The sequence below is a fragment of the Aotus nancymaae genome, unplaced genomic scaffold, assembly GCF_030222135.1.
Source record: "Aotus nancymaae isolate 86718 unplaced genomic scaffold, 86718_ANA_hifiasm-v0.15.2.pri h1tg000040l, whole genome shotgun sequence".
NCBI classification, from domain to species: Eukaryota; Metazoa; Chordata; class Mammalia; order Primates; family Aotidae; genus Aotus; species Aotus nancymaae.
The window spans coordinates 88,752,945-88,778,201 of NW_026988454.1; the positions used below are offsets into that span (position 1 = coordinate 88,752,945).

The 25,257-nt window shown below is 37.6% G+C and overlaps 1 protein-coding gene across 1 annotated transcript in view; it reads right to left on the minus strand.

Moving 5' to 3' along the window:
• The window catches only part of MEI4 (meiotic double-stranded break formation protein 4), a 222,041-nt gene that overhangs the window by 141,035 nt on the left and 55,749 nt on the right, over nt 1–25,257 (minus strand). Inside the window, exon 3 of the mRNA XM_012471784.3 lies at nt 10,311–10,846. Coding sequence (XP_012327207.2) covers nt 10,311–10,846 — 536 coding nt within the window. The remainder of the gene's footprint in view (nt 1–10,310; nt 10,847–25,257) is intronic.

Consider the following 25,257-nt stretch of genomic DNA (forward strand, 5'->3'; position numbering starts at 1 on the left):
AATTTGGGGTTTGGTTTTTTATTGTTGTCGTTTTTTTTCCTTCTGGTTCTCTAAGATGCATCATTAGATTGTTTACTTGAAGGTTTTCTAGTTTTTTATTTTTATGTAGGTGTTCACTGTAGGTGTTCACTGCTATAAACTTTACTCTTAGTACTGTTTTTACTGTATCTCACAGGTTTGGTATACTGTCTTTCCATTTTCATTTGTTTCAATAAATACTTTTTTTCCTTCTTAATTTCTTCATTTACCCACTGGTAACTCAGGAGCTTATTGTTAAATTTTTACGTATTTGTAGAGTTTCAAAAATTCCTCATTATTGATTTCAGTTTGATTATATTGTGGTCAAAGGTACTTGATATAATTTAAAATATTTTTAATATTTTAAGACTTGTTTTGTGGCCTCCCATATGTTCTATCCTTGAAAATGAGCCATGAGCTGAGAAGAACATGTATTCTGCAGCTATTGGATGTAATGTTTGGTAACTATCTATTAGATCCATTTGGTATATAATGTCATTTAAGTCCAGTATTTCTTGGTTAATTTTCTGTCTAAATGATCTACCCAATGCTGAAAGTCCAGTGTTGAAGTCTCCAGCTAGTATTTTATTGGACCTATCTCTGTCCTTAGCTCTAATAATATTTGCTTTATATATCTGGGTATTCAAGTGTGAGTACATATACATTTACAATTGTTATAACCTCTTACTGAACTGACTCCTTTATCATTATATAACTTTTTAATCTATTTTTATGGTTTTGTTTTGAAATCTATTTTGTCTAAGTATAGTTATTTTTGTTCTCTTTTGGTTTCCATTGGCATGTGATATATTTTCCTATCCCTTATTTTCAGCCTATGGGTGTCTTTATAGGTAAAGTATGTTTCTTGGAGGCAATAGAGCAATATGTATTTTTTAAAATCCATTCAGCCCCTCTGTGTTTTGATTGCATAATTTAATCCATTTACATTCAGTGATATTATTAATAAGCAAGGACTTACTCCTGCCATTTTGATATTCATTTTCTGGTCATTTTGTGGTCCTCTCTTCCTTTATTTTCTTTATTCCTGTCTTCTTTTAACTGAAGGTAATTTTTTTCTGCAGCTACATTTTAATTTCTTTTCTTTTATTTTTTGTGTATCTGTTGTATGTTTTTCTAATTTGAGGTTACTATGAGGCTTCCAAATGACATCTTATAACTCATTATTTTGAACTAATGACAACACTGATTACATAAGCTAGCAAATTAAAAAGCAAAGAGAAAACTGATAAAGAAAATTCTACATTTTAACTTCATCCCTCTGCTTTCTAATGTTTTGTTATTTCTGTTTATTTAGATCTTAGTACACTATGTCTTGAAACATTGCTGTAGTTATTATTTTTGATAGGCTCATCTTTTAGTCTATTTAACATAAGAGTAGTTTACACACCACAGTTATAGTGTTATAATATTTTGTGTTTTCTGTATACTTACTACCAGTGAGTTTTGTACCTTCAGGTGATTACTTATCACTCATTAATGTCCTTTTCTTTCAGATTAGAGAATTCCCTTTTGCATTTCTTGTAGGATAGATCTGGTGTTGATGAAATTCCTCAGCTTTTGTTTGTCTGGGAAAGTATTTCTCCATGTTTAAAGGATATTTTCATTGGATATACTATTCTAGGATGAAAGGATTTTTCCTTCAGCATTTGAAACATGTCATGCCACTCTCTTCTAGCCTGTAAGTTTTCTGCTGAAATGTCCGCTGCCAGAGGTATTGGCAGTCCTTTGTATGTTACTTATCTGTTTTCTCTTGATGCTTTTAGGATCATTTCTTTACCCTTGACCTTTGGAAGTTTGATTATTAAATGTCTTGAGGTAGTCTCCTTTGGGTTAAAATCTGCTTGGTGTTCCGTAACCTTCTTATACTTGAATGGTGATGTTTTTCTCTATGTTTGGGAGATGATCTCTTATTATCACTTTGAATAAACTTTCTACCCTGAACTCTTTTCCTCCTCCTTCTTTAAGGCTAATAACTTTTAGATTTGCCCTTTTGAAGCTAGTTTCTAGATACTGTAGGGATGCTTCATTCTTTTTTGTCCTTTTTTCTTTTTTCTCCTCTGACTGTGTGTTTTCAAATACTGTCTTCAAATTAATTCCTTATTCTGCTTGATCAATTGTGCTGTTAAGAAAATCCAATGAATTCTTCAGTATGTCAACTGCATTTTTCAACTCTAGAATTTCTGCTTGATTCTTCTAAATTATTTCAATCTCTGTTAAATTTATCTGATAGATTTCTATATACCTTCTCTGTGTTACTTTGATTTTCATTGAGCTTCCTCAAAACAGTGACTTTGAATTCTGTGTCTAAAAGGTCACATATCTCTGTTTCTCTGGGTTTGGTCACTGGTGCCTTATTTAGTTTGTCTGGTGAGGTAATGTTTTCCTGGATGGTCTTGATGCTTGTGGGTGGTCATCAGTGTATTTAATGCAGTCTTTGCAATCTGGGCTTGTTTGTACCTACACTTCTTAAGAAGGCTTTCCATGTACTCAAAGGGACTTTGGGCATTATGATCTAAGTCTTTGGTCACTGCAGCTGCATCTGCACTAGGAGGCACCCTAAGCCCAGAAATACTGTTGCTCTTACAGACTCACAGAGTTACCATTTAGATGGTCTTTGGTTAGATCCAGAAAAATCCCCTGCATTGACAGAAACTCTTGTTCTCTTGTCTTAACTTCCCCCAGATGGAATGTCTTTGTCTTGGCTGAACTGCCTGAAACTGGAAAAAGGTTGACACAAGCACCCCCGTGGTCACCACCAGTGGGACCTGGCTGGGTCAGATCCACAGCCAGCAAAGCACTGGGTCTTGCCCAAGGGACACAGCGGACACTGTTCATAATATCCAAAGTCCCTTTGAATACATGGAAAGCTTTCTCAAGAAGGGTGGCTACTGCTTAGCTACCACCTATGTTCACTCAAGGCCCAAGGGATCTACAATCAGAAGCTAGCAAATCCAGCCAGGTTTATGTCCCTCACTTCAGAGTGGCAAGTTCCCTCTAGCCCCAGCCAGGTCCAGAGATGCTGTCTGGGGGCATGGGCCTGGAATCAGGAAACTTAGAAATCTACCTAGCACTCTATTCTACTGTGGCTGGGCTTGTACCCAAGCTGCAAGGCAAGTCCTTCCCACCCTTCCTCCCCATTTCCTTAAGCAGAAGAGTATCTCCCTGTGGCCAGCACTATCCTGGGCACACAGAAAGAAGTGCCTGGCTATACCAATGTACACTCAAAGACCAAGGGCTCATAAGTCAGCTTGTGGTGAATGGTGCCCATCCTAAGTCTCTCCCTTTAGGGCAATATGTTTCCCTCTGACCCAGGGCAAGTTCAGAAATGCCATCCAGGAGCAAAGTCTTAGTATTGGGGATCCCAGGTGCTTTCCTGGTGCTCTGTCTCACTGTGGCCAAGCTGGTACCCAGGCTCCAAGTAAAGAACCCTTTACTCTTCTGTCTCCTTTTCTCAAGCAGAAGTAGTCTCTCCCCAAAGTTACCATAGCTGGGAATGTTCTGGGTCACACCTGAAGCCAACCATGGCTCTGGGTCTCACCAAAGGCCTGTGGTGCACACTGCCTGGCTACCAATTTATTCAGGGCCCAAGGGTTCTTTATTCAGCAAATGATAAATGTTGCCAGGACTAGGCCCTTCCCCTCAAGGCAATGGATTCCCTTCTGCCCCATGGTGTGTTTAGAAATGTTATCCAGGAGTTAGAGTCTGTGATGGGGGCCTTAGAAGTCTGCCTGATGCCTTATTCTAGTATAGATGAGCTGGTATCCAAGTTGCAAAACAAAATTCTCTTTACTCTCCCCTCCACCTTCCTCAAGCAGATGGAAGAAGTCTTGGAGGTACAAGCTGAACTGCCTGGGGTTGATGGAGGGGGTGACACAAGCACTTCCTTGGTTGCCTCAGCTGGTATCTCACTAGGTTCCATGTACTCCAAGTTCCCTGGCTTCAAGCCCAGACAGCACCAGGACTTGTGCAGGACTTAGAGTCCTTGTGGTCTAGGTTGCCTTTCATGTTTATTTAGAACCCTAGAACACTTTAGCGCATGGTGGCTGGACTTGCCAAAAGTCAGGTTCCAACTGCTAGGATGGATGATTTGCCTCTAGTCAGGGATTGTAGAAATGCTCCCTCTATGGGCACAAGCTGAGTTCTGCCCCCTGTTGCTTCCCACTACAGAACAGCACTAAGCTCCAAAGCAACATCCCACATTGTTAAATTCTTTCTCCCCCAAACACACAGATCATCTTTCCGTGCCACATGGCTGCAGCCAGGGAATGGGGAAGGAGTGATGAAAGCGAATCAAGACATATTTTCCTTCCCTCTTCCATGCCTCTTTCCTTAATGTGATGTGAAAAATCAGGTACTATTACAGCTCACCTGATTTCTGGTTCTTATGAAGGTCCTTTCTTGTGTGAACAGTTGTTCACTGTAGTGTTCCTGTGCAGGTGAAGGGGGTGCAGTGATTGCTAGAGGCTTGTATTCAGGCATCTTGCTCTGCCTCCTTTGATAGTTTTATTTTTATGTACACACAAGCAAAACCATATAACTTACTTATAGCCAATAAAAAAGAACAAAAAACAGGTGATCCTATATTGTACCACAGAACAGGATGTTTCTTTCTCCTTTTGCTGTCCATAAACACATTTTTTTTTTGAGATCGAGTCTGGCTTGTGACCCTGGCTAGAGTGGAAGGGCACAATCTTGGCTCACTGCAAACTCCACCTCCCAGGTTCAAGCGATTCTCCTGCCTCAGCCTCCCAGGTAGCTGGGACTATAGGCGCCTGCCACCACACCCAGCTAATTTTTGTATTTTTAGTAGAGATGGGGTTTTGCCATGTTGGCCCGGCTGGTCTTGAACTCCTGACCTCAGGTGATCTACCTGCCTCAGCCTCCCAAAGTGCTGGGATTACAGGTGTGAGCCACCATGCCCGGCCCTATAAACATGTTTACACATAATATAATTCAGCAACTTACCCAAAGCAATGTAAATATTGTCTTTATAAAATTTAGAGAAATGGCACTAAGGTCTTTCATTACCAATGAATATTTTCTTTAACCCATAAACAAAAGTCAGTTTATTTCTTTTGCACTTAGGAAAAAAAGGTAGAAAACTATAAAAATTAATGATGGAAATATGACATAATAGCAAGAGGAAAATATCTGCAATCATATACCTGAACATGAGACCCAAGTCTTCTACTACTGGTTATTTACTTCCACTGAGTCCATTAACCTGCCTGACCTCAATTTTTTCAGCCATAAACTGAAGACAGTAATAACAATCATGACACAGAGTTGTTGTCTGAAGAGATAATAAGTTCCAAGGGAAAGTGCTTTATAAACTATAAAGCATAATAGGAAAGAAGACTGCTATTAATTATTTTAGTAAGAGGTATTTAAATGTATAGTATACTTTGAAAGTAAAATGAAGAAAGTTCTGTTCTGTCTCTTTTTCCTTCCTCTGCATGAGCAATGTAAGTTAAACACTGCTTTGAAAATTCAGAAAACATTTGATTTATATATTGATGCAGTCATCAAAAGAAGTATTAAGATTCTGGTTTATGATATAACCGTTTCAGTAAATGCTCATCTAATTAAAGTAAAATTGCAGGAATATTAACCCAAGATTTTTCCTTTTTTTTTTTTATGACAGCTTCTTGCTCTGTTGCCCAGGTTAGAGTGCTGTCATGTGACCTGTGCTCACTGCAACCTCTGCCTTCTGGGCTCAAGCAATCCTCCGACCTCAGACTCATGAGTAGCTGGGACTACAGGCATCCACGACCATGCCTGGCTATTATTATTCTTTTTTTTTACTTTCTGTAGAGACAGGGTCTTGCCATGTTGCCCAGGCTGGTCTCAAACTCCTAGGCTCAAGTGACCTGCCCGCCCCAGCTGCTGGGAATACAAGGGTGAGCCACCATGCCTTGCCTGGCTTTTCCTTTTTTTTAAAAAAATACAACTATGCACAAGGATGAAATGAGGCTTAACCTTAGACTTCCTTTATATTTCCCAAGGAATATTCTCAAACAAAGCAGACTGGTTAAGTAACTGATTAATAACCATAACCATAAAAAATCAAAAACCCAGAGGATCAGGCTGTTGGAAAGTTAGCAAAGGAAGAAAAGCCTGTAATTACTGAAACAATGTCCTAACTTGCAGCAGAGAAACATGTAACAAATACTGCTGTACTTACTCTTTCCACTGGTCCCTTCCTATAGAGCTGTGCTATGTTGTATCTCTGATACAGGATATTAAATTTGGTGATTCCCTCCTAGACTGTCATTTTTTCTTCAATCATAGTGATTTTTGCTTAGATCATTTCAGGTAGTTTAGGGATAAATTTGAAGATATGGTTCATGAAATTAATAAAATTAATTGAGCAGAATCAAATCAAAAAGTCAACATATTTTACTGGTCAATACAATTATGGCATGATTAAGTTTCAAGATACAACTAAGGAATACACACTAGTAAAAAAAAAAAATCTGATTTCATGAGCCATATCTTCAGATTTATCTATAAATTGCCTGAAATGATCTAAGAAAAAATCACTGTGATTGAAGCAAAAATGACAGTCTAGGAGGGAATCACCAAATTCAAAATCCTATATCAGAGATGCAACATAGCACAGCTCTATAGGAAGGGACCAATGGGAAAAGTAAGCAAAACCATAACATTCAAATAGTTAAATTTACAGAGGATTTTCCAAAATTAAAACAGAAAGGAAAATATCCACTATGCTCAGATCATCGGTCAATTGGAAGCTGTGGCTGTGGAAAATAGTGAGACAAAAAGATGATATCCAACTTCCTAATGCATATGGAGGTACTTGATGTTAATAAGAGCTGCTGCTTAGAAAATCAGCTGATGGCATTTAAGTTTGTGAGAGTATACAAAATATAAGTTGTCACTTCTTTTCATTACCTTATTTTCAATTCAAAAAATACCTCATGTTGCTGCTACAACAAACTCAGCATTGTCTTGGGCATAGTGGAGAAAATAACATATCACTTCCTCAAGAGAAAAGTAACAAAAAGAAACATTTATTAAGTACTTATATGATGTCAGATATTATGCTAAGTATTTAGCTCTATGAAGTGGTCACATTTATTACCTATATTTTACAGTTGTAGAACTTGGAGAATGGTAAACTTGTCTAAAATCAAAGCTAATGAATAAAAGTTTCAAAATTCTAATTCAAGCTATTGATCTCAGTGCTAAAAATGATAAAAAAAAACTTGTTCATTTAAGATTATTATTTTTTATGTAGGTATTTATCCTTATAAATTTCCTTATTACTATTTTTGCTGCATCCCATGGGTTTTGGTAAATTCTGTTCTCATTTTTGTCTTGAGATACTGTGAATTTCCCTTTGATTTATTCTTTGACCCAAAGTTTGTTCAAAATTAAATTGTTTAGTTTCTGCATTCTTGTGAATTTTACCATTTTACTTATTTTTGTTGAATTCTTATCTCATTATATTGTGGTCAGAAACATCTAGAAATATTTTGACTTTCTAAAATGGTTAAGACTTGTTTGTGACCTAAAATTTGATCCATCCTAGAGAATATTCTGTATGCATTTGAGAAGAATGTGTATTCTGCTGCTGCTGAGTGGAAAGTTCTATATATGTCAGTTAAACCCATTTACTCTACAGTGTTGTTCAAGTCAGCTGTTTCTTTATTGATTTTTCTGTCTGGATCTTCCATCCATTATTGTAATTGAGATATTAAAGTTCACTACAAACAATAAACTAAGCCCAAAATAAGCAGAAAAAAAAGAGAATAATAAAGATTACAGCAAAAAATTGTGAATAAGGAAACAGTTTAAAAATAAAAAAATCTAAGAGTTTGCTTTTTAAAAAGATAAAATAACTGAAAAACCCTTAGCTAGAGTAGGAAAAGAAAAAGACGACAAACAAAATCAGTGGTCAAAAAGGAGACATTATAATGGATGCCTGAGACATAAAATGGGTCATAAGGGAATTGTTATGAACAATTACATGCCAACAATCTGGATGGCTTATAAGAAATGGATAAATTCCTAAATATATACAACTTACCTAACCTGAATCAGGAAGAAACAAAAAGCCACAATAGACCAGTAACACATCAGGGGATTGAGTCAGTAATCAATAGTCTCCCAACAAATGATCTGATGACTACACAGGTGAATCCTACCAAATACTCAAAGAGGAAATAAGACCAACCTTTATTAAACTCTTCCTGAAAATAAAAAAGGGATCACCTCCAAACACATTTTATGAAGTCAGGATTATCCTGATACCACAACCAGGAAGACGCTACAAGAAATGAAAACTAGAGCTTTCATTTCAAACTTGTGATGGTATAGATGGTTCTATAGATGAAGTATATATTTCCTATGTCACTTGCCATTGTGTCAGCCATTGCTGAACAGTTGGTCAACAGTTGAAGAACAAGTGAATGAATGGCTTTCTTGCAGGGGTAACTGTTGCAGTTGGAACCTGAGTTTTGGCAAGTCCTGCCACCATGGGCTAAATTATTATGGGGTTCTAAATAAACATGAAAGGCAACCTCGACCACAAGGATTGCAATTCCTGCACAAGTCCTGGTGCTGTGCTGGGCTTAGAGCTACAGAACTTGGAGCGCATGAAACCTAGTGAGATACCAGCTGAGGCAACTAAGAAAGTGCTTGTGTCACCCCCTCCACCAACCCTAGGCAGCATAGCTTATACCTCCAAGAGCCCTTCGATCTGCTTGAGGAAGGTGGAAGAAAGAGTAAAGAGGACTTTCATTCACAAGTTTATGTGTAGTTTATTCTACACATTCTCCTCCTTCGATTCCCAAGGCTATTCTGGTGTAGGTGTAAGTCATAAAAACCTCCAATACATATATGAAGGAAAGACTAGACTGGAAAAATATTTGCATCATCCAGTAACTCTGCTGTGGAATATAAAAGTCAGCATCTTCAAGGTTCCAAGTTACATAAAGACTGCTTAAAGTAGTTTTTAAAAAGAAAGCAAAAATACATAAAGAAGTTTAAGGAAATATTAAGTATTTAAGATATTTTGATGGTTTAGAAATGGATTTTATATCCCAGATGCAACTACGGCAAATCTGATATTTAATTCCTGATTGACCATGTCAAAAAGAAAAAGATTTCCATTTTCCAGACAGAAAATTCAATATCTTTCACAAATGCCAAAAGCTTAATCAAAAAATTTTCTAAAATATTGATCAAGTCATACCTTAATAGATAAGGAAAGAACAGCTGTACATGCAACAAATTGGTTTATCAGTGCAAATTTTATAAAAATTTTGAAAACTCAGATGAAGCTCCACTGTACAAAAACACTAAATGTTAGATCATAACACTGAGGCAAATATTTAACAATGATTTTTCCAAACAAACAAGGTCCAATAACCTTATTCCTACAGTGAAATATAGCAAATAAGTTAGACATTTTAGTTTTCTCTATTATATTTTTGGTAGTCAATTAAAGAGGATTAAAATGTGAAGCCACTTGGAGTTTCCCAGAAAAGGATCAGATAGTAAAGAAGGCAGAAATAATATGAAAGAGAAACTCTCTACTATGTCTCAAGAGCCAAACAATGAAACAATTTCAGGTTACCTCAATGTCACTTGCTAAAAAAAAATCCCTGAGTACATCTTTCTAACCCATGTTATCCCTTTCTAACCCATGTTATGTTAAATAAGTAAGAAGAAAAACATAACCAAGCTTTATATAACGTGCTCCTTAGCCAATTCACCCACATCTTCAGTGTCCATGGGGCATTTGCCACTTATAAGGGAAAGACCAAAAGAAGAGAAAAATATTCTTCAACCTCAAGACATTTGCTAGTCAATGTCAGAAAAAGAGCAAATTCAATACAGTACAGACAATCCATCATGAGGAATTTAACATTCACAGCAGTTTGGGTTTTTTAGTAGTTATTCTCAAAAGTTTTGAGACTTTTTGAACAATAGGAAGTAGAAACAGACAAGGGAAAACATAAGAAAAAAAGAATCCAAGGGTGCTGATAATAAAGCAGAGAAAGTAATTAAAAGTAGAGAAGAACAAGATTGAAGAAAAGGCATCTTTTCAGAAAACTATGCTGTAGCAATTAGAAGCCAAAGGTGGAGACATCATGACAAACAAGAGCTGCAGACAGCTGCAAAAAAAAGATCCAATAAGGGACTCTTTGAGCCACAAGGCTAAGGCACAACAACAGACATTACCCAAAGGGATGTTTAAATTACTAGCATCTTTATGAATAAAAGAGGGATTTATTACTTACCCGATTTATATGATTGTTTCCTAAAATAGCATGTAGTAGGGTTTTCTCAAATTCTTCCAACTTCTTTGAACACTTTTTAAGAATATGATTAGATAAGTTATTGTCACTGATCAGACTAGCTAAAGTACCAACAGCTTCTGTCCAAAATCTTGAAAAAGGAAGTTTGGGATTATGGTAAAAAGTGATCAGGCCATCCAGCAACTGAAAAACAGACTCAGAGACTGTGGAATAGTCTTTTTCAAAGTGGGTTAAGTCTCTTTTAAGACTACCTGATTCTGTCAAGTTCTTCAGTTCAAGTAGATACTGCAAGAATTGCATGTGAGAAGACAAAGGATTTTTCAGGATAGCACAAGGTTTTTTCACAAGAGAAAGTTGTGGAAAGTAAGTAGAGGTACAGCTTTCCACAAAGTGCTGGGACAGGTTTGAAGTTTCAGTTCTCTGCTCACTTGACAAATCACACCCAGAATCTTCCATCGAAGTTAATGTACTTTCAGAACTCTTAGGTTCCTGAGCCTCCAACTGGGAAGACAGGTTTCCTGAAAAAGAAAGGAATGGAAGGATTATCTTCATGCAACTAAAATTTCTTCATGTAAAACCAGCCATTGATGTTTACCTTAAAATAAGAAATAAATACACATTAAACATTTAACAAGCAATAGTGTAAAAACTGAGTAAAGAAAAAGCTGTACAAGAAATTTTATAGACTGTAGAATGAGATGGTTAGAAAGCAAAGGTGATTCATTCATGTATTTTCAGTATTTCAGACTCTCACTCAATTACAATGCCAAGCTTAAAAGACACAAAGGAGAAAGCCACAAGACCTGAAGGAGGTCACAGTCTGGTAGTGAATCCAAGAGGTAACTACAAAGCAGTAGAGTGTACCCAGACATAGAGATTTGCTTAGGGAACTATAAAATCAGGAGGACCATTGAATAGCCCACCTTGTTAGATTAGTATATCCTGGAAGAGGTCAGGATGGAACTACTTATAAAGTAGCAGTTCAAAGCTAAAGTTAGGAGAAGAAAGAAGGCAAGAGAATTCCATACACCTAAGGGATAAGTGTAACAGCACAGATACAACAGGAAAAATAATAGCATTTGTGTATGTGAGGACCTGCAAGTAACCTGAGTCGTTTCCACAGAAAGTATAAGGTAAGAGACTAAGATAAATAACATAGAGGCCAGATCATTAAAGATAATATAAGACATACTAACAACCTTACAATTAATCCTGTAAAGTGTAGAGTGAATTTCCAACTTCAATAATGTAAGAACCCTTTGGAAAATGTATGCAATACACACATATCTGATATACACATATAAATATATACAGATAATATCTACATATCTCTGTATATGTATATTACATATATGTATGTGTATATATATAATGTGTATGTACATATGTGTGTATATGTGGTATAGATCCATGAAACTATGCCTATAACCTCTAGAATGTCCTCATCTTGACTGAAAAACACTGCATTTAGAGCTAAATCTAATAACTTATAGGTCACTCTTTGACAGACATGCCATCATAAACAGAAACAAAGTGGTGGTTGTTTTTAAAATGATTACCAGTAAAATGCACAAACCAAATTGAAAAGTTCTCATTGAATATTCTAAAGTACACACACATATCCATGAAACTAAGTATGAGAAATACGGCTGTCAGCAATGGGAACAGGAGTGAGGCACTGAAAGTTGTAATGCAGAAAAATGAAATGATCTTATTTTAATTTCATCACTCTGTTGGTTATAGAAAGGGCTTATTTGAGGAGAACATAAAAAAATTGAGAGATTAACTGAAAAGCACCTCTATAAGTCCCAACATCGGGTGAAGAGTGAAATGAATTAAGTAGCTTCAGTGGAAGAGGAAGAAAAGGATTTACTGGGAAAATAAACACAAAATATCAACATGTAATCTGGAGACCTGCTTATTGACTGAATACAAGCAATGAAGTGGAAGTAGGAATAAATGCATCCCATGGTTCTGACTTAGGTGACTAGATAGATTATTGTGCTACCAACTGAAATAGTAAAATGATAGAAGAACTGGCTTGGGAGAGACTATAAAAAGTCCAGGTTTAGTCATGTAAATTCTGAAGCAACTGGAGAAAATCTAGTCAGAGATGATCCTCTAGATATTGGTCACATAAGCCTAAGACTGGGGAGAAGGTCTAGACTGAAACTATATTTTAGGAGTCATGGTGTGTAGGTGGGAGACTCTATAAAAATGGTTACAATCACTCAGAGAGAATATGGGCAGTGAGTAAACAGAAGATCAGAAAAGGGACCCTGAATGGGATCAATATTTGAAGGCTAGATAGAGACATAACAGTCATTAAGAAAACAGCGAAGGAACAATTTAAAAGGTACAAGAGAAAACGACTGTGTCATACAAGTCAAGGAAATATTTTCAGGAAGAATTACGTATACGAATCAAAAAAGTCCACCAAAACAATGAGTTGAAAAAATATCTGTTGGAATTGCTAATTAAAACAAACAAACAACACCAGTTACCTCATCCACAGCAGCTTTATCCAGAGCAGTTTTGGCCAACTAGACAGGGTGGCAGACAGAGAACTTATTGCAATAGACTGAAGAGTAGATGAGAAGAAAGTCAGTGAAGACTGGAAGTCAGCAGAGAAAGTAAGCGAAAAACACTTCTGAGAACTTAGATCAGGAAAGCATAAAATGGATAGCAACTGCAGACAAATGTGACATGACGAATTGAGTGAAACAAGCAAATATATATTTTTTTAAAGTGGATAAGCAAAGGCTGGAGATAATGAGAGAAAAGAATGGCAGGTGAGACATGGCCCTGGAGAAGGTAAGAGACTGAGTCAAGGACCCCAGTAGATCCAGCTGGGATCTGTAAAGCCAAAGTAAACACTTTTATCTAAGGCTGAAGGAAAGAGGGTAAGAAAGTATAGGACCGTACAGAACTACTACCGGCATGTAGGAAGTTAAAGGAGATTTCACCCGGCAGTCATATTTTCTTAGTTTGAGAAAGGGGGACAGTAGCTGAACAGTGCACAAGAATAATGGTAAATGTGACACCTTCTACATTATCCACCATATATTCATAAATCTATCTGATTCATTGCTCTGGTCCTTCAGAAAAATCAGAAGCTGATGAGGTAGAATTGGAGGATTGAGCTTTAACTTAGAGTTCATTCATTTAACAAGTATCTACCATAACCATTAAAAATGTGCAGATAAGTGCTCGTTAATTATCACTACAATTTCTATAAGCCATGCTTACAAGAATGATCATGCAGAAAGTTCAAAAAGTAGTAGTAACCAGAACAATGATCTATCATTTTTATACTAAGACAGCCAGATAGACTGATCATTTTAAGTGAGACACTGAAAATGACTTCTCAAGACATCAACTTCATTCTTCACATAAATAAAGGGAAATATAGACTACAGGAATCAAGAAAATTATATTTTTCTTTCATGGAAGTTAAAATTGTTCAAAAAAAGAAAAGAACAATTGCATTAACTTACTCAAATTTCCATAAAGGTAAGCTTAACTTCATGTGTAATGATTTCAAGAAAAACTCACAAAATGAATACTTCAATGGATAAATTAGGAAGCAAAAAGGCGATTGCTAGTTTTTCTCTTTACTCCTCACTGCCATTCCTTTTGGCAAGCCACATCCATTCCATCTCATCCCTTTCAGGCAGGACAAGTACAAATTTGAGGAGTACTTCTACCCATGTACGCTATGGGGACAGTAATACACAAAATTCGCCACCATTCTTACTGGCTACTTTATTTCTATACCATCAGAAAAATATCATCAGAGCATATGTTAGAAATGCTAACATGGAAAAACACACAAAGAAGAATCTCCTTTGAGTGCTCTTAAGGAATGCTTTAACACCACCACAGAGGACTATGCTGGGATTTTACACAATATGGCTTCCAGTGTTAAAGTTCAAATATCAAATTGAAAAAAAGAATTTTTTATTCATATTTTGTTATACAACTGATATTCACAAAAACCCTGAAAGATATGTTATTATTATCTCTCTTTTGCAAATTAGGAAATGAAAGCTCAACTTGATTAAGAGAACTGAGAAGAGCCACACAGTAAACAAGTGAAATCATTACATTCCAAGTCCAATCACCTTACAACAAAAGCAAAGAGGCCTGTGTGCTTCCATTCCAGCTTCTGAACGTTTCCATTACAGTGTTTATTGATTTCTACATGTTATCCACTTGTTTATGAGTTCCTTAAGACCAGAGGCCCTGTCTCTTGTCATCCTTATGATCCTTTCACTGAACAATAGAATCATCCATAGCAGACACCTCATCAGGGGAAACACTTAGAGCTGCAACTTGCTGCGGGATATGACAGGTCTTCTCTCATCTTTAAAATTTAAAATGAACCAGGATTAACTCCTTGGAAAATTACACCAAACCACAACAATTATATAGATAGCCTAGAAAGCTGAGATAGAGGGACAGAAATAGAAAGAGACAGAAGGAGAAGGGTGGGGATAGAGGAAGGGGGGGGAGAGAGAGAGAGAGAGAGAGAGAGAGAGAGAGAGAGAGAGAGAGAGAGAGAGAGAGAAACCAAACCAAAAGAATATGGCTATTGCAATAATTCTTTAAAATCAGCTAACAAAAAGCCAATAATATGATTTTTCTTAGCATATACTATTAATAACTTTTGTAACTCATGACCAATTTAATTCTGCTCCTATCTGTCCTCAATGATGGAAACTCTGATGACTACAAATAGCATTTACACTGGAAACCAATTCCAACCATATTGGAAACCATTCATGATGCCCTAATAAGGTGAATAATAGTGGACAGCTGTGACTATAGTATATCTCCTTAGAAGAGAAAAAACACAAATGGAAAAAAAAGCTTTCTTAGAAAAAATTAAACATTTTCAATATAGTATTAATAAGTTACAATATCTTGTAATAGTCATAAACCTTGCTTGAGTAATATACAACAAGGACACAGACTAATAATATATCCTTGTCCCTTTAAATGGGTCTTTCATAACTTCAATCAGATTTTATTCATTTGCTTGTATAACTGAGTTAGACCTCAAAGCATCGCTAACTAAGCATCTTACCCAAAGGAGAGAAATGATAATGAAGTCATGCTGGTGCAACTTTCTGTAATTCCTATTTTTCCAGGAAAGACTAAGGTAAAACAAAAGTCAAATAAGGTTTCTCTCTTCATTTCTCATTGGGCAGATGAGCTTGGGGTAATGGCTCTCCAATTTATTGCACATGACCTATTTGTCATTAGATTTAATAGAGGTAAAATACACACACACACACACACACACACACACACATACACAGCCCACTCCAGCACAGTTTGACACATATTAAGTGTTTCCTATTTTCTGTTATTACATAATTATGGATCTCAGCAATCTAAATAATGCTGAAGTATGCAATCAGAAACTAAAGTATGCAATCAGAAACAAATGCTAAAGTATGCAATCAGAAAAGTACATGAAATAAGATATCAATTAAAAGTTATAATAAATGCCCAGCACTTTGGGAGGCCAAAGCAAGCAGATCATGAGATCAGGAGTTCAAGACCAGCCTGGCCAACATGGTGAAACCCCGTCTCTACTAAAAATACAAAAATTAGCCAGGTGTGGTGGCATGCACCTGTAATCCCAGCAACTTGAGAGGCTGAGGCAGGAGAATTGCTTGAACATGGGAGGTGGAGGTTGCAGTGAATTGTTATCACGCCACTGCACTCCAGCCTTGGTGACAGAGCAAGACTTCATCCTAGAAAAAAAAAGTTATAATAAACAAAACCTACAGAGTCCATCTATGATATTCTAAGTCCCTCTTACACACTGGATCCTATAGACTTTCTATTTCATTTTGCTGAACGCTTAACCCTTACATTTTCTTTCCATTTTTAAGGTTCACCTTGATCCCATTTACCATTTTAGAGTGGATGTCAAGTATACTCAACAAAATAGAGGTGGGACCCACCTGTCACACATCATGCCCTACAAATACCCACACCAAGATCAACAGTAAATCTGTATATTTTGAGCTGCCTCTCACAATTATCCACATTCACATCAGCAGTTTGTTTTTGTTTTTTTAGAACACATTGTCTCATTTGTTGCCCAGGCTTATCTCAAATCCAGATTCCTGCCCTAAAGGGATCCTTCCACTTTAGCCTCCCCAGTCACTGAAATTAGAGGCGCCAACCACTGTGCCCAGTCACATGAATTCTTGATCCCTTTTCTTACTTATTTCTACCTTCCCTACCTTACCCATAAAATTATACCCATTGATATGCTTTGGTTCTGTGTCTGCACTTAAATCTCATCTCAAACTGTAATTCCCCGGTGTCAAGGGAGGTACTTGGTGGGAGGTGATTGGATCATTGGGGTGATTACCCCCATGTTGTTCTCATGATAGTGAATGAGTTCTGACAAGATCTGATGGTTTTACACGGGCCTCTTTCCCCCTTCTCTCTCTCTCTCTCTCTCTCTCACCTGCTGCATATAACACATGCCTGCTTCCCCTTCCACCATGATTGTGGGTTCCCTGAGGCCTCCCCAGCCATGTGGAAATGTGAGTAAATTGAACCTCTTTTCTTTGTAAATTACCCAGTCCTGGAAAGTTCTTTATAGCAGTGTGAAAATGAACTAATACAGGAAATTGGTACTGCAGAGAGTGAGGCACTGCTATAAAGATAACCTGAAAATCTGGAAGCAACTTTGGAATTGGGTAAAGGCAGAGACTGAAAACGTTTTGAGGGCTCAGAAGAAGACAGGAAGATGTCAGAAAGTTTGGAACTTCCTTAAGACCTGTTAAATGATTTTGACGAAAATGCTGATAGTGGTGTGGACAGTAAACTCCAGGCTGAAGTGGTCTCAGATGGAGATGAGGAACTTATTGGGAACTGGAGTAAAAGTCACTCTTGCTATGCTTTAGCAAAGAGACTGGCAGCACTTTGCCCCTGCCCTAGAGATCTGTGGAACTTTGAACTTGAGAGAGATGATTTAGGGAATCCAGAGGAAGAAATTTCTAAGCAGCAAATCATTCAAGAGGTGACAGAGCATAAAAGTTAAGAAAATTTTTTGCAGCCTGACCATGTCTTAGAAAAGAAATACCTATTTTCTTGGGATAAATTCAAGCCAACTGCAGAAATTTGCATAAATAATCAGGAGCCTAATGTTAATTTCCACAACAATAGGGAAAATGTCACCAGGGATGTCAGAGACCATAAAGGCAGAACCTCCCATCCAGGTCCCCAGGCCTAGTAGGATAAAATGGCTTCCTGGGTTGGGCCCAGGACCACACTCCTGCTCTGTGAAGTCTAGGGACTTGGTGCCCTGCATCCCAGCCACTATAGCTCCAGTTGTGGCTGAAAGAGGCCAAGGTAAAGCTTGGGCTCTTGCTTCAGAGGGAGCAAGTCCCAAGCAGCTTTCATATGGTGTTGGGCCTGCGAGTGCACAGTTCAAGAATTAAGGTTTGGGAACCACTACCTAGATTTCAGAGGATGTACAGAAATGCCTGGATGTCCAGGAAGAAGTCAGCTACAGGGGCACAGCTCTCATGGAGAACGACTGCTATGGCAGTGCAGAAGGGAAATGTGGGGTTGGAGCCAAAGCACAGAGTCCCCACTGGGGCAATGCCTAGTGAAGCTGAGAGAAGAGAGCTACTGTTTCCCAGACTGCAGAATAGTAGATCCACCAAGAGCTTCCACTGTGTGCCTGGAAAAGCCATAGGCACTCAATGCCAGCCCATGAAGGAGATGCCGAAGGCCATGGCACCCCTTGCATCAGCAGATGCAAGACATGGAGTCAAAGAAGATCATCTCAGAGCTTTAGGATCTGACTGTCCCACTCGATTGTGGACTTGCATGGGGCCTGTAGCCCCCTTTGATTTGGCCAATTTCTCCCATTTGGAACAAGAGCATTTACCCAATGCCTGTACCCCCATTGTATCTTGGAAGTAACTAACCTGCTTTTGATTTTACAGGTTCATAAGTGAAAGGGATTTGCCTTGTCTCAGATGACACTTTGGAGTACGAATTTTTGAGTTAATGATGAAATGGGTTAAGACTTTGGGGACTGTTAGAAGGGCATGATTGTATTTTGAAATGTGAGAAGGCTATGAGATTTAAAGGGACCAGGGGTGGAATAATATGGATTGGCTCTGTGTCCCCACCCAAATCTCATCTTGAACTGTAATCTCCATGTGTCAAGGGAGGGACCTGGTGGGAGGTGATTGGATCATAGGGATGGTTTCCTCCAAGCTGTTCTCATGGTAGTGAGTGAGTTCTCATGAGATCTGATGGTTTTATAAGGGGCTCATCCCCCTTTGCTCTCTCACCTGCTGCCATGTAAGACAAGCCTGCATCCCTTTCTGCCATGATGGTGGGTTTCCTGAGGGTTCCCTAGACATGTGGAACTATGAGTCAATTAAACTTCTTTTCTTTATAAATTACCCAGTCTCCAGGCAATCCTTTCTTTCTTTCTTTTTTTTTTGAGATGGAATCTTGAGTCTTGCTCTGTCTCCCAGGCTGAAGTGTGCAGTGGCACAATCTCGGCTCACTCAACTTCTGCCTGCTGGGTTCAAGTGTTTCTCCTGCCTCGACTTCCCTAATAGCTGGGATTACAGGTGTGTGCCACCATGCCCAACTAATTTTTATATTTTTAGTAAAGATGAAGTTTCACCAGGAGTTCGAATTCCTGACATCATGTAATCTCATTTGCCTCAAACTCCCATAGTGCTGGGATTACAGGTGTGAGCCACCATACCCAGCCTCAGGCAGTTCTTTATAACAGTGTGAAAAAGAACTAATACACTCATAGAACCAAATGTCAAAAGGGTAATTTTTTCTGAACTCTCTACAAGTGCATAAAAAACTTTATAGAACTGAACAAATCATCTTCATGAATCGCACATAAAAACATACAATTTATGTTTGCCCTTCATGTTGTACATTTCAGCTAATATTGTGATCCCTCCTGTCACTAGGCCCAGAGTAAAAAACCATCCTTGGCTCCTTTCTCTCTTCTACCCTCCACGTACAATGAAAGCACTATGTTATGCTGATTATAACTTCTACATGTGTATTAGAGTTTTTCAGAGAAACCAAAATATATATATATTCACACACACACACACACACACACAAATACCATATATGTTAAGAAACTGACTTGAACAATTGGCTGAAGCAATTGTAGAGGCCGAGAAGTACCAAGATCTGTAGTGAGCAAGCTGGAGACCCAGGGTACCATTTGTAGTCCAAAAACCAGCAGACTTAAGACCTAAGAGCTGATGTTGTAGTTTGAGTGTGAAAGCAGGATAAAACCCATGTCCCAGCTCAAGGCATTCAAGCAAGAGGAGTTTCCCCTTACTTATGGAAGGGTTAACTTTTTCTTTTCTACTCAGGGCTTCAACTTATTGGATGAGGCTAACCTACATCTGGGAAGTAATCTGCTTTACTCAGTCTACCAGTTCAAATAATCTTATCCAAAAACACATTTTCAAACACACAGAATGATGTTTGATCAAGTATCTGGATACTCCATGACCCATCAAGTGGACATATAAAATTAACTGTCATAACATATGTATCTGAATCTGTCCTTCCCTAGTCCCTTCCACCACTTTAATCCATACTATTATGATTTATTGAACTGATTAACACAATTACCTCACCTAGCTGATTACTGGCTTCTGGTTCTGTCCTCCTCTAGGCCACACTCTAGACCGATCTGAGAGTCACCCTGCTAAAATATCACTTTGCTAATAGAAATTCTGTCCTTAAAATCTCCCAGAGGCTACCCATACCTTACAAAACAGAATCTTCCATGCTCTTCAGTTTTGCCAACAAAGCCTTTCACTGTGTGGCCCCTTCTTCCTCCTCCAACCTTACCTCTACTCTCATCCTTACTTACATGCAAGCAACTTTAAACTCCTTACAGTTCACCAAAACATGCCACACTAATCAACATAACTATTTACATCATTTATTTCCCATCTGGTGTGTTCTTATACCATAATCTAGAGATGTAATGATTTTTCAAACCCTGCTTCAAATTTTCTGTGAAACCATCCCTGCTCTCTCCAGGCACAGAAAGTATCTCCCCTGTCTATGCTATCCTGTACCTCCTTACACATAATTCTATTACTATACTCATTAACCTGTTTTAAGTGAATTAGTGACTCCCTATTTTAAAGAGGAGGTTCTTCAGGGAAGACACAGTTTATTTGGTGGGTATTACTGTTGTTTGACGCCTGGTCTCCTACATAATTGGTGGTCTGAATACACACATATATATATTTTTTTCAACATATCTATGTTCAACATTATATATAAACAGATATATATGTGTGTGTGTATACACATAAACAAAGGTTGAAATCAAATAAAATATCTTCAAATGCACTGAAATAACATCACAGGCATACATAATTTGTTAGTACCATCTATGATTTCCCAGCATTAATAATAATCACTTACATGTACAGATGCTTTAAATTGAACAATTTAAAAGTAATGTTTATGCCACCTGGTGGTCAAACAGGATATGTTATTTTTAACTATTTCATAATTCATAATTTGATATGACAGGGTTTCAGTTTAAAGAAATTGACTTCTGCCTCTAGAAGGATATATTTCAGCACATTGCAAAGCATTTTTGAGAAATTGTGACAAAAGGCTTCAACTACAATAATGCTGGGTGACTTCAACACCTCACTGATAGTATTAGACAGATCATTAAAGCAAAAATCAACAAAGATATGGAGGACCCAAACTAAGCACTGGATCAAATCGATCTGATAGACATCTATAGAACTCTCTGCCCAGACACAACAGAATATACATTCTTTTCATTACCACATGGCACATACTCTAAAATCGATCACATAAACATAAAACACTCCTTGGCAAATGCAAAAGAACTGAAATCATAACCGCCACTCTCTCAGACCACAGTGCAATTAAAGTAGAATTTAAGAATAAGAAAATAACTCAAAATCATACAATTACTTGAAAACTGAATAACCTGCTCCTGAATGACTCTGGGGTAAATAGTGTGATTAAGGTAGAAATCAAGAAATTCTTTGATACTAATAAGAACAAAGATACAACATACCAGGATCTCTGGGAAACAGCTAACACAGTGTTAGGAGGGAAAATTATAGCACTAAACATCAACATCAAAAAGTTAGAAAGATCTCAGTTTAATAACCTAACATCGCAACTAGCAGAATTAGAGAACCAAGAGCAAACCGATCCCAAAGCTAGCAGAAGACAAGAAATAACCAAAATCAAAGCTGAACTAATAGAGACTGAGACAAAAAAAACTCAAAAGATCAACAAATCCAGGAGTTGGTATTTTGAAAAAATTTTTTTTAAATTTTAAGTTCTTGGCTACATGTGCGGAACATGCAGGTTTGTCACATAAGTATACATGTGACATGGTGGTTTGCTGTACCTCTCAAACCATCATCTAGGTTTCAAGCATGCATTAAGTATTTGTCCTAATGCTCTTCCTCCCCTTGTCCCTTACCCCCTGACAGGCCCCAGTGTGTGATGTTCCCCTTCCTGTGTCCATGTGTTCTCATTGTTCAACTTCCACTTATGAATGAGAACATGCAGTGTTTGGTTTTCTGCTCCTGTATTAGTTTGCTAAGAATGATGGCTTCCAGTTTCATCCATGTCCCTATAAAGAACATGAACTCATTCTATTTTATGGCTGCACAGTATTCCATACCATATATGTTCCAACAAGCAATTGGGAAAGGATTCCATATTTAATAAATGGTGCTGAGAAAACTGACTAGCCATATGCAGAAAACTGAAACTGGACCTCTTCCTTATATCTTACACAAAAAGTTAGATCAAGATCGATAAAAGACTTAAAACACAAAACCATAAAATCCTAGAAGAAAACCTGGGCAATACAATTCAGGACATAGGCATGGGCAAACACTTCATGACCAAAACACCAAAAGCAATTGCAACAAAAACCAAAATTGACAAACGGGATCTAATTAAACTAAAGAGTTTCTGCACAGCAAAAGAAACTATCATCATTATGAACAGAAAATCTACAGAATGGGAGAAAAATTTTGCAATCTACCAATCTGACAAAGGTCTAACATCTAGAGTCTACAAGGAACTTACATTTACAAGAAAAAAAAAAAACCCCATCAAAAAGTGGGTGAATGATATGAACAGATAATTATCAAAAGAAGACATTTATGCAGCCAACAAACATATGAAAAAAAGCTCATTATCACTGGTCATTAGAGAAATGCAAAGCAAAACCACAATGAGAGACCATCTCACTCCAGTTAGAAAGGCAATCATTAAAAAGTCAGGAAAAGCCAACAAACATATGAGAAAAAAGCTCATTATCACTGGTCATTAGAGAAATGCAAATCAAAACCATAATGAGATACCATTGCACACCAGTTAGAATGGTGATTATTAAAAAGTCAGGAAACAACAGTTGCTGGAGAGGATGTGGAGAAATAGGCACACTTTTACACCATTGGTGGGAGGGTAAATTAGTTCAACCATTGTGGAAGACAGTGTGGCAATTCCTTAAGGATCTAAAACAAGAAATACCATTTGACCCAGCAATCCCATTACTGGGTATACACCCAAAGGATTATAAATCATTCTATTATAAAGACACACGCACACATATGTTATTACAGCACTACTCACAATAGCAAAGACTTGGAACCACCCCAGTTGCCCATCAACGATAGACTGGATAAAGAAAATACTGCTAAAACAGATACAGTGCTAGCTAGACTAAAAGAGAGAAGAGCCAAATAAAAATCAGTTCATTTATTCCATTCTAGCAATTTGCATCACTCTTCCAACTTTGAATATACCAAAAGAGACAGCACGCTCAAATGCATAAAATTATAAATGAATGAGATGGTTTGTTTTAGCTGAATTGTCTTCACTGCCTGAGTTTCAAAAAACAACACAGCATGTTTGTGGGTCAGCTGGGCTCACAACTATTTGACCATACAATTCCCCTTGCCTTTAGGTGCTCAACTCTCTACTTTCCTGGTTGTCCTTTCTCTCCAAACCAACCTTTAACTCTCCAACACAAACCTTCCTCCTTGCTGTGCTTTTGGTACTAGCCCTCATTCCAGCTTTGTGATGTCCCGATCTTTCCCACTATCTCAAATAATTTCTTTAGGCAGATGACTCTCTTATCTGTTATCTGTATTTCTAATCCTGACACCTCTCTCAAGTTCAAGTCACCAGGTTTCCTTGCTTGCTTCTATCTCACTATGACTTGACTTCAGTACCTGAAACCTCATTTGTTCAAAAAAAAAAAAAAAAAAAAAAAAAAAAAAAAATCACCATTTCCACCTACACCTGATACAAACTTCCTGCTAGTACTGCTACTACCCTCCAGTCTCCAGGGTTTGAAGCCTGAGAGTCAACCTTGACTTATTCCTTGACCCCCACATACATTCCACTGACAGATGATATTGATCCTATCTTCTCCTTCTTTCCTTGTTCCCATTTGGGGCCTTTGCATTAATCCTTCCCTCTGCCTGGGATGCTCTCCTCACTCCCACCCCCAGTAGTCTCAAGACTTATTCCTTGTTATCATTCAAGCATCTCTTTCAATGTCCCTTCTTCAGAAAGATCTCTCTGGTCACCTAATCTCTATCACATCATCCAGTTTTAATTCTCTAAATATTACTACCACTTCCTGATCATTTCCTAATGGTATATTCTGTCCATGCCCTTAGGAATGAGCACTCCTTAAGTGTCCTGGACTCCCCGATTTATTGCTATATCCCAGAGCCTTTATTGTTGAGTAAGAGCTCAATATTTCTCAACAACTAAAAATAGCAGCACCTCTTTTATTTCCATGCCAAAGTAATTACATGTAAAACCTGAGCTGTAACAGTGATATCTGTATTTCCAATCTCTTCCCTCTCTCAAACAATTCTAAACAGTGATGCCTAATTACTCCTCCTAAATAACCTTATCCTTCACATAACCTAAAGAAATAACTTATGGAAAGTATACTCTCTTAGACATACATAGCACATACTCAATAAATGTTAAATTTCCCCTTTATTTTCCTGCTGAAAAATCCTTAAAAGGCCACTCACTGCCTACAGAATGCAGCACGTTTTCCACCGGCTGTCACACCTTTTCTTAATAGGCTGTAACCTAGTTTGCCATCTTATTTTCTAGAACACCTCTTCATGCTCTGTATGCCACAGTCAAATTACACCTTTTGCCAGTATATTCCTCTATCTATACTTTACATTGCTCCCACTTGCTTAAATAGCCTAGTACCCACAGCTCTCTAAATCCTATCCATCCTTCAAGGTATGCAACTTCCTTCAAAAAGACTTTTAAAAGTCCTGTTCTCTAAGACAAAATAATTACTTTCTCTCCTCTGAACACTAGTATCTTTCTTTGGACTACCAGTCTCATTGGGTTTAATTAATGATGTGATCTTATTCTCACTAGACTGTGTGATGCTATGGGCAGGACTTAAACTTTATCTTTCTGTATTTTCTACACTCTTTTGTACCTTACAAATACTGAATTAAAAGGGACTGAATAAATGACCAAAATAATTGCTCTGAAGGAAAAGAGTTAGTATAGAAACACTAAGAGCTGATAAGAGGAAACATCTCTCTTTGGATTCCATTATTTAAGGGTCAAAAACTTGCAGTATAGTAAAAAGTAAAAAGCATAGTCCTAATTCCATTTCCTAACAAACAGGAAGTGTCAGGATGAGAGAAGGCAAACACTTAATATTGTGATGTCAATATCACACACAGCCCTACTGAATAAGGCCAAAGCCATGATGATACAATCTGCTACAAAGTGAAACAATGATTCCACCTGCATAATTTCCATTCATCAATGCATGAATGCTACCATGAGGAATTGGTACAAA